The 10,566-nt window shown below is 40.6% G+C and overlaps 1 protein-coding gene across 1 annotated transcript in view; it reads left to right on the top strand.

Annotated features, from left to right (window-relative positions):
- The window catches only part of SORCS2 (sortilin related VPS10 domain containing receptor 2), a 119,641-nt gene that overhangs the window by 19,151 nt on the left and 89,924 nt on the right, over positions 1–10,566 (top strand). The window contains exons 4-5 of the mRNA XM_009285427.1: positions 5,037–5,101; positions 7,271–7,389. Of these exons, the coding sequence (XP_009283702.1) occupies positions 5,037–5,101; positions 7,271–7,389 (184 nt within the window). The remainder of the gene's footprint in view (positions 1–5,036; positions 5,102–7,270; positions 7,390–10,566) is intronic.

Here is a 10,566-nt window from a genome sequence, read left to right on the forward strand (position 1 = left end):
TCTGTTCCCTTCAGAAGGGAGTCTCCTATGACAATGACCTGTCTTTTTTTCTTTATGGAAGCAGTTTTCATGCAGGGCATAGGCCGACTTAGCCTCGGCAACACCTCCAAGCTAGATGAACCATCGTCCTCGTCATTGTTCGGTTCCACTTGCAGAACCTCATACCTCTTAGGCAAGGGCACCTGGGAAGGTGGGGTAGTCACAGAGGAGAGACGCCTACCGTGCCGCGCAGGAACTTGTCGCCATTGCCCCCAGCCCTTAAGTCACTGTGTTCAGCCAGGCAGAGAGAGGATAGGGAATCCTCCATATCATGCATCCTGTCTGCCTGTTGGGCCTGTCCCAGGGAAGGTAGGGTGCAATTCCAGTAGTCTACCTCTCTCTTGCACTCACTGATACACCTCAACCTACTCACCTCCTCCCGGAGCTCTGTCACTAAGTGGAGGAGTTCCTCTACCCAGGCATGTTACCGTAAGTCGGCAGATGATGAACTCTCTAAGACTCAATTTGGAGTTTTAGAAAGCAGGCATTCTTTATTGCGGTGCCGGGTGCAAGGTGGAATTTCCACAAATCAAGCACGCCTATGGCTAGATCACCGTTACATTTATACACAAGAATTACAAGGTAGTATACTCCCAGTTACAGTGATTGGTTAGTGGGTTAGTGATAATTATAATATCTGTTATGTCATTCCCTTCTGTTACTACGCTTGCGCAGAGGAAAGGTCTTCACCTGGGCGAGGGTCTTCTTGACCTGTGGGTATGTCTTTTAATATTATAAAGAAGGCAGTTCATTTCAGGACACCTTAAAAGTGAGTTTTGTTGCCAAGTTGCCAAGCTAGATATCTACCTTGGAGGAAAGGTCTTCACCTGGGCGAGGGTCTTCTTGACCTGTGGGTATGTCTTTTAATATTATAAAGAAGGCAGTTCATTTCAGGACACCTTAAAAGTGAGTTTTGTTGCCAAGTTGGCCAGCTAGATATCTACCTTGCCAGGTTGTCAAATACTCATCCTATATACAATAGAACCTAGGGGCTCTGGTTATGGTTCAGAAAATAAGGACTAAGGCTAACATGGTCCAGAGAATAGGAACTTCAAGCAACACAGCCTCGGATAACAAGTAGCACAGCAACCCATACGTAACATTAACATAAAGACTTACTTTTTAAATCAAGATGTTCTTATAGTTGCTTATCTACTAACAAACACAAAATATAGAAAGATTCAATAAAACTTACGATAATCTTCAACAATCACACCTCCCACAGGTGTGCTCACTGCTGCCCTCCGGTACTGGCTTAAGAGCAGGGCACAGCCTGCAGCCTGACACCTGGGTGGCAGCGTGTTCCCACCGGAGCTCTGTCTGGGAAGCTGCATCAGTCATGGTGGGTGCAGAGGTTAGGCCATGGCTTTCTGCTGGGTGGGTACCATTGCTCTCTGGTTGAGCTGGCAGAGCTTCAGTGCCCTTCCTGCATGCCCTTCCGTGTGAACTGCTGTGCGAACTACTGCACAAACTGCTGTGCCACGTCCTTGCTGATGTGCCATGCCCTGTTCGCAGTGCTCCTGGTCGCTGGCACTCCCTAAGGGCTTCTTTTATATCTGTGTGGGGCTTGGCTGCCGTTGCTCCTGGCCTTGCCCAGGTCTTGTCAGCTGCTGTCACGCAAGTTGTGGGCTCCTGGCGGCTTTCTCAGCTCCCCATGAGGTTCCCCCGGTTCGGGAACCCCCGCTGTGCACCGCACCAGAGAAATCCGCTGCCAATCGTGCCGGCACCGGAGCTGCTCACCTTGGCGACTGAAGAGGTCCTATCCTAAAGCCAGCTGAGGAACAGTAAACTGTGCTTGTGAATGGATGTGTGGGCACAGTCCTCACGCTGATATAATGCGTTTATGTTGTGGTAGTAGTAAGCTGGTAAACAAAAATGCAAAAAAAAAATTGTCTTACATTTCTCTCTCAATATGAAAAAGCATATAATTGAGCCTTCCTTTTAGATGGATCATTTACTGCATGTGTTCCTGTATGTACATTGTTTGCCCATCATTTTAAGAAAGCTGTATTCCATGGGCAGAGGGACCTAGACTGTGTTTAGCCTGCATAGCGTCATATGACTTTTCCTTTGCTTCATGATTTAAGCACAGGTGAAATAAGAGTATTGCTTTTTAAAGTACTGTTGGCAGAGGACTCCACTGAAATGAGTAGATTAGTTTATTCTTCAGGTATATATTCTTCAAGTTCTCTGCATTAGTTATACTCTGTTCTGAAGATTTTCTTAGCAGCCATAACAGATGGTGTCTTTTATTCAATAAAAGAAGAAAGGACTATTTCTAAGTGTTTGTAAAGCTGGGTAAAGGGACTTTGGAGTTTGGAAACTCTGCTTTATAGCTGACATTCAAAAGCAGACTTTGAGGGTGTAATGTCTTCAGTGAGTAAACAGTCTCTGCTGTTATAGCTCATCTGTACAATTAGAGTAATGAAAACCACAAACCATATTTTTGAAATATTCTGCTTATTTAATTTGTGCCTTTCAGAATGGATAAACTCTCTGCACTTAAATGGTGCATCTCACTTGTTAGACTCGTCTAAAGTTAGAGATCTACAGGTGTAGCTTAATGATAATTTCTTTCGGCAGCCTGTGTCTTCCATCTTTGTAGGGTCACCTTGAAATGAGACAATTCCCAATGCTGGGACCTGGCAAGTTCAATGGGACATCTGAGGTGGTGAAGGAGAGGCAAGGCTGGGCACACAGAATGGGGTGGCTTAATCTGGTAGAGCAATGAGGAGAAATGCTTGTCAAACTGCAGCATGGAGCTGTCATCCTAAACTTTCTTTATAGTCAGTGGACACCGTGGGAGGTGATCCAGCTGGTTTAGGAAGAGAGGACTTACCCTTTGGAAGTAACTGTTCTCCTGTATAATGAAGGACAGTTTTAAAAGGGGAAGTAGGGGAAATGTCTGAACTTTAAGGGGAAAGAGGTATTTTTTCTGGCTGGGCTAAAAAAAGCCTTCCTTGTGATTTATTCGCATCTACTCAAATAAAAGTCTAAAGGAGAAAAGTAGTCTGGGTTGGAAACTTTCATTTTCTGTGTCCATGCAGTGGTCATTAAGGCAGATCAGTTACAACCTCTTGCACTAAAAGGTTACGCTGGAAATGAGATTAGAGGCTGCTTGTGCCAGCTGCCACTGTTAGGAGGAACACAGTAGGCATGAGATCATTGTCACTTCTGAGCTGTTGAAAGAAATATGAGAAGGTAAAGATGTTGACAAATATCTCAAACTGTGCTTATGAAATCATGTGTGATAAATTATAGATATGAGGTTGTTTCAAAAGTACCCAAAAACTATCTTTGCATTATTGATGCCAATCAGCATGTCAGGCAGAGCCTCGGAGAATTTCAACCCTAAAGTGTTGTTAGTTGGTGGTTCAGCTGCATGAGGTCCAGCACAAAAAGTAAAATATTCAGCAAACATAATTTTCTTCCTTGAAAAAGCTGACTGCAGAGCTGATAGCAGGTTTGATTTGTTGTGTTGTGAACATCTAGAAAAATAGATGCAGAGCGCACATCAAAATGTTCACAGATCCCTTCCCTCTGCTCAGATATATTCTTATCAGACCTCAGGGAATATAACATCTCTGCCTTAATGTGTTGCCTCCAAAATGCTGGAATAGTTTATGTTTCAGAGACCAATTTCTTAGTAAATGGAAGATTTTTCCATGCATTTACTAAAAAATTCCCACTAGAAGTTTCCTTCACATCTCATGGCTTGGCAGGGGCTCATCCCTCCCCTTCCTTCTTCAGACTGATCATTTATCTTAATAGGGAAAAACAGCATATGTGATTATTTCTGGTTGTTATGCAGCAGTGGAAATCATCCAGTCTCTTCCTCCTGGCCTGCATTCCCAAGGAGCCACCAATTACTGAGTCTGAGTTTTAATCTCTCTCATAAATCAATGCTATTAAAATCATTAAACAATGATGTAACTTCAATCCAAAGTATAGTTTTATTGCATTTGATTATTAATAATTGTATCAAAATGATCATTTTCTCTTAAGTATTTTAATGGGCTTTTTAAATATCTGCATCCAGCTGCACTTTATCAATTTATCTCCTTTGCGTGTCTTCAACTCACATCTGCTGACTCGATGGACTCTTACCGTGCCAGTGAAGAGCCTTGTGAAGAGCGATGGAGCTATGGGAGTGGAGCTGGATTCTGCTTCGCCTAGTGACAGCACAACTGTCAGCTCAAAGCTTTCTCTGCAGAATCTACCTGACTAAAGACGAGGGAAGGGCCAGAAAAAAGCGCAGCTGGGACTGCCGTTCCCAGGTTGGGATGGAAGCCCTGAGGGTAGAAAATTCATCTTTTGGCTGAGCATATTTGACATGGGAGATATTAACAGAAAATCAGCCTGTATTTCCATTACACCTTTTCAAAGTTAAACTGCACTTTGTTCAATTCAGACTGAATTTCCTTCTCAGGGTATTCTCAAAATTATTCTTCACTTTCTTCCTTTGTCAAAGCAGAATCTACTCGTCTCTTGAATGTACTAACCAAAGATGTATCCATTTGTTATGGAAGCCGTGTGTCAAGTTTAAGATATTTCTAATAAGAATGGAATCTAAGTCTTTTTTAGCACTAAATCTGCTTTGTAGTCTCAAATGTCAAAGGTAATTGTAAAAAGATGCTCTAGCGCTTGCCAGTGCATGCGAGTGTATGCATATCTGTGTGTATATATATATCAATTTATGATTATGAAGTTTTGTTTCCAATTTCATACCTACTTCTGTTCTTTTCTCCAATTGATCCTATTTGTATGCATATTTTAGTAAAAGAGATTCTAAAGAAATTTAAGGAAAACATAATGTCAAGTACAGAAAAAATAGTTTCCATCTAGATATTAGTGACAGGACATTGTAAATGGGGTTTATTTTAATTTCCCAGCTAGAATGTTGAAGCTGGTTCATATGAAATCCTCTCTTTTCTTCCATCCACATAATTATTATTCTGTAGCTGGCTCTGCATAACTTGATTATATTATGTTCTCAGGGCTGTTGCTGGAGTTGACGGAGACCCTGATTTAGTTCATATGGAAATCCAGGACCCGAGTGGAGGTATGCAGATGAAAATGTTATCAATTGATACCCTAGTGTATAGTCATTTCTCTTTGTTTTAGAGAGTACTTTTTGGATTGTTTTTAAAACTAGTCAGAAGAGAAATTGTGCAAGTCAGATTCTTTCTCTGTTTATCTGTAGTCAGCAAAGCTGTCCTGTTATATAAAAATATAGTATAATGTAAAATTTACTTGTTTTCCACTCTAAGATTAATTGACATCAAGATGCTATGCTCCATTGAAAATATCCATTAATAATGCAATTTATTCTGGCAGTTAAACATTGAACATTTTTTCCTGATTTGCAAATAAAACTGGCAATGCAGTGTTAGTGCTGGGTAAGTGTCTGTTAAAGTGAATCATTGCATATGTCAGTCCTGCTGCACTAACCACCATCTCCCAGAATTTCCTCATGTTACAGTATCCAGTATACTTTAAGACTTCAAAAGGAAAATAAATGAAAAAGCAGATTAGCAGTCAGGATGTGCTGTACTAAAGAGTCACTATGATTCCAAAAGCTTGTAGTTTCTTGTTACTAATTGTACTCTTGAAAGATAATTTAATTCCTTGAATCAGATCATTTAAGTTCCTGTGCAGTCTTGAAAATGAGTTGTAAAGAATGCACAGTTTGACTTTCCCTATCCAGTAGCTTTTCTTCACTTCAGCCCTAATAAAAAATCAAAGTTACCATGTTAAAATCTGGATGACAAAGTTTCTAAATCTTTTAGCAGTGAGATTTCTGAGACTTGGTGGCCCTTACACAGCCCCATCAAATGCTCTGTTCAGAGACAGTGTAAGAAGATCCTTCAGGAGCGGGATGGAAATAATTTTTTTTATTTAACAGAAACAGCAGAAAAAGAAAAACTCTCATGAAATATCTCCTGGCTGGGTTCTCTAAAAAACTGACTTTGTGCACGTATGGTCAGTACAAGCATTGCCATTCATTTTAGTGGAAACAGCATCTTTGTACTACCTATCTGATGAAGAACTATAATGCTTGTCATGTGAATTATGAATAGCTGCAAGACTTTTCTGTGGTCCATTGCTGCGCTTGCTCAAATAGCCTTGTGGTGATGATTTGGACATAAGCAGGAGAACTTGGATTCACTCTAGCTGCCTCTTAAACAGATCCAGATTTTAAAACAAATATTTGTGTCTAGAATACTGGTTTGGCCTTTTCTAATTGAAAGTCGTGAAGTGTGGAATGCATTTCCTATCACACTGCAAAAGAAATGAAGGACATGCGTGGGGTGCATTATTTGCTCTTTCATACTCTATGTGGAGCGTGGGGAGAATTAGTGATCTGAACACGGGATTGTGTATATAACATTTTTCTCACTGCACTTGGGAACGTCACTGAAGTACTTTGTCCTCAAAAGCTTGTGAGGAACGGTGAGCTGTACAAGGACTTGAATCCAGGAGAAGGTCTTCGGGCCACAGTTGGTGTAAGATATGATTATTGTCTCTCTGTAAGAGCAGATTGCATCAAAGATGCAGTGATGCTGTTGTAACAGCCCAGGCAGAGAGGATATTCCTTGCCCATTGCTAATGGGAGAGGAAGAGAGAGGCCATAGCCTTGACTGATATAAATCAGTCCAGGCTTTTTCAGCAAGGTATTAGCTCTGAACACAGAAGTCGTGCCCCAACAGAGCAGTTCCAATAGTGTGTTAATAGTGTGTCTTAACTTTGCTACAGAGCTTTGAAAATAGCCTTTAAAATTCTGCACGCTGTCTATTAAACAGAGTCTGATTCTCTTCTCACTCATCACAATTTTATACTGGGGTTGATCTATTGATTTCAGTTATGTTGTGTCAGGCTGCCATTTCTCCAAGTGAATAATTCGGCTCCGTGCATAGGTTAAGTGAGAAAAGAGGCTCCTTCTATTATCCCCACCCATGAATGTCTTATTCATCTAACCCCTAATCTCTCTGGACCAGCAGAATTTAGATAATAACAGGCTGCCTCCCGGGAATGATCTGAACTGTAAGCAGTTAATGTATTCTCAGTACACTGGAGACTGAAAAACTTTTGTATGAGGGTTTAGAATAATAATTTTACAACTAACTCACCTGGCAAAGGCAGCGCTTCCCCTACATTGATAACATTTTATACTGTTTGCTTCTTTTTCCCTTGATAGCCCTGTCATATGTTTCTGTCTCTCTTCCCTCAGGTTATCGCTACATCACTTGCCAGATTCAAAATTGCTCTGATAAGACAATGACAGTCCAGTTTGCTGTTGCCACTGATCGGGATTCCCTAACTGTGCAGGATGACTACATCTTTCTTCAGGTACTGCCACTTTATAGAGAGACAGCCCATTTTCAAATTAAAAAATAAAATTTTAAACAGTGCAGCAACACTGCATGTGTTTTACGAGCATGGAGAAACCTGTTCCAGAGTATGAATGACAATTTATGAATTTTTACATGGAACAAAGCATTCCTTTATCAGTCAAAAAAACCCTAACGTGTCTTTAATTTGTGCAACCAGTTGCCTATTTATATGGTTGATTTTAATCTATCACTGACCTAGCTTTAACTATATGAAAATTTTCAAGTGGATTGTGTGATTCAAAGTTACTTTTTACTCTTGTGTGTTAGGCAAAATGCCACCCTTTTCTTCTTATGCTTACAACCTCTTCTGGGTCCTTTCCAGTACCTCCATAGCACAAAAACGTTCCCTGAGAAGAGCATCCAAGGAAAGCCACTGACAGATTAGTGGCTCAGCTTCTTTATATGGATTGTCCTCTGAAGAGGTTTTGCTGGGAAAAGAATTTATATGGCTGTGCTTAGGAAGTGAAAGGGTGAAATGGCCATAGCTGGGGAGCTTGGAGCAACTTAGAATAAAATCATAGAATGATGTATGTTGGAAAAGACCCTTAAGATCATCGAGTCCAACCATAAACCTAACACTGCCAAGTCCACCACTAAACCATGTCCCTAAGCACCACGTCTACACCTTGTGATGGTCGAAATTACATTGGGGTTACTTCATTCCCAAGCTGCAAGACCTGCATGCAGAAACCTGGGCTAGAACTCCATCAGCCTTACGGCACCAGTACAGTTCAGGCACACTTGAAATTTTGTTTTATGTGCTTGGGACTGGTTGTGATTTGAATCGATCATCAGAGCTGCAAACTCCTCAAAGAACAGTTATGTCCTCCCTGTTTTTTAAGATTTTACTAGGGAAGTTGCTTGTACTTTCCTCAGTGATTGGCTATCATTTTTCCCTTACTTTGATATGATTTGCTTGTTGCAAGGCTTGTCTATTTATTGACTTTTGCAGGAAAGCAAAATTGTGGCAATGGATAGGTCTCCCCACCTCTGCCTCAGTGTACATCAGATTGCCTTCTTTGCAGCTTTCCCCCCTTGTGGCTGTTTCTTCCAAAAGGATCTGTAAATTAAAAGAGATACAAAAGATCTGTCCTCCTCTTGTTTGGCACAACGGTTTCAAGGGCCCACATGGCTTAGAACATTTAGCACCACAAAGAAACAGCAAAATGGATTTGGGAAAGAATTTTTGAATTAAAGTAGGTGTTTTTCAGCTCAGGTCTAGCACTCATGGCACTTGTTTTGCTCAAAGGTATTATTATCTGTTAAATTAATAGAGATACAAAAGATCTGTCCTCCTCTTGTTTGGCACAACGGTTTCAAGGGCCCACATGGCTTAGAACATTTAGCACCACAAAGAAACAGCAAAATGGATTTGGGAAAGAATTTTTGAATTAAAGTAGGTGTTTTTCAGCTCAGGTCTAGCACTCATGGCACTTGTTTTGCTCAAAGGTATTATTATCTGTGGCTCCCCCCAGGCACACTCTAAAATCCGTTTCACAGTATGTAGATGGTGAGAAGTGCTTCCCACCATGTGAACTTCCAGACTGCTGTGCTCAGCAAAACACTGGCTGCTTCCTCTTCAAGCATTTTGTTTTGCTGGACGTCTTTTATAATTGCGTCTTGAGCTGTTGTTATTCTGTCTCATGCCAGGCATGGGCAGACACGAAATGGAAGTGCAACCTGGAAATGTACACACAAAGTAATAGACAGTTGCTACTAGCAAAATAATGCCATTGGTAACGTAGTCTCTGTAGATTTGACACATCAATGCCAGTAGATGAGATGTGCATGTATTCCACATGAAGGGGAAACATCTCTAGTCTTTTCCTTTCAGACTTATCTGCAGTAAATCACAGTATGTAATATAAATCGCTCTTATTGCTAAAGTAGTTTACAGTTAGCTGTATCTATATTACTGGAGGATAGAAGATAACTCTGGGATCCTATAGTGACATCTGAAGCGCAGCCACCCCTGAGGTGTGATGTAGGACACTACTTACCTGTTCCAGTGAAACCATACAGCAGCTGCACATCTGAGAAACAGCATACTTTCAAAACCATGTGGAAATTCTTTTATCACTAGACTAAAATACTGCTATGTAAGTTAGAATATTGCTATATAAGTTAGAAGCAGACCAGGGACTCCTGTTAATATCACAGCAGTATTTGTCAGAAAGAAGATGGGACAGAATCACCTGTGCAAAGAGAGGAGAGTTTGAAACTGTCTTATTGCCCCTGCATCGCTCACATCCCCCGAGCTGTGCAGCTGCGAATCAATGATGTTGCAGGTCTGCACTGCTAATCCTGGCCCAAGTGTCAGACTTTTACCATCTTAAAGTAAGATCTCAACCCCATTTCTTTAGCATGTCTATATCCACGAAGATCAGGAACTTTCTAATACTAATTTCTTTTCCAGTTTCTACTGAGAGTCAGACAGTTTCAGAGGTGATTTTAGTAGGAGGATTAAAGTTTCAACACTGTTTTTAAGCACAGACCAGCCTTTAATGTCAGTGAGGCTTGACATGACTAGCTGCTTCAGCTCCGATTCTCTGCTGCCTTGCATCATCTTCAGTCATTTAAAATGAGTGACATAAAAAAAAATACATAATGAACAAGAAGGCTATAAAAAGATGGATAAGGCTGCTATTTAACACTAACTAAATAAATGGTGAGGTTTTTGGTTTAATCCATTGTTTAACAAATCATATTCCTAAAGGGCATCACATTCTTTCTACTACAAAAAAAGGAAATTGGTTTAAAGAAAGAGTGAAAATTATTACAATATTAAATACTTTGATATCTTTAAAATATTCAGGCAGGTGGACCTGCTGTCATGCATCAACTCTATTTTTACCAAGCCAAGTCAAGTTTGCATGCTTCAGGATAGGCTGTCTTCCAAATCAGGTTCCCTTTTTAAACACAAAAGTTGAGGAGAAAAGCAATGAGATTGGGGTAGGATTTTAAATGGGTTTCCTAAGTCAAAGAAAGAAGATGAGCCTGTTTGTGCTTCTGTTCCACAATCTGATTTGTAATGGACAACCAGAGAAAAATTTTGGACATTTCATAGAATAGAATCATAGAATCATTAAGGTTGGAAAAGACCTCTAAGATCATCGAGTCCAACCGTCAACCC

Source organism: Aptenodytes forsteri, unplaced genomic scaffold, assembly GCF_000699145.1.
Source record: "Aptenodytes forsteri isolate BGI_AS27 unplaced genomic scaffold, ASM69914v1 Scaffold88, whole genome shotgun sequence".
Classification (NCBI taxonomy): Eukaryota; Metazoa; Chordata; class Aves; order Sphenisciformes; family Spheniscidae; genus Aptenodytes; species Aptenodytes forsteri.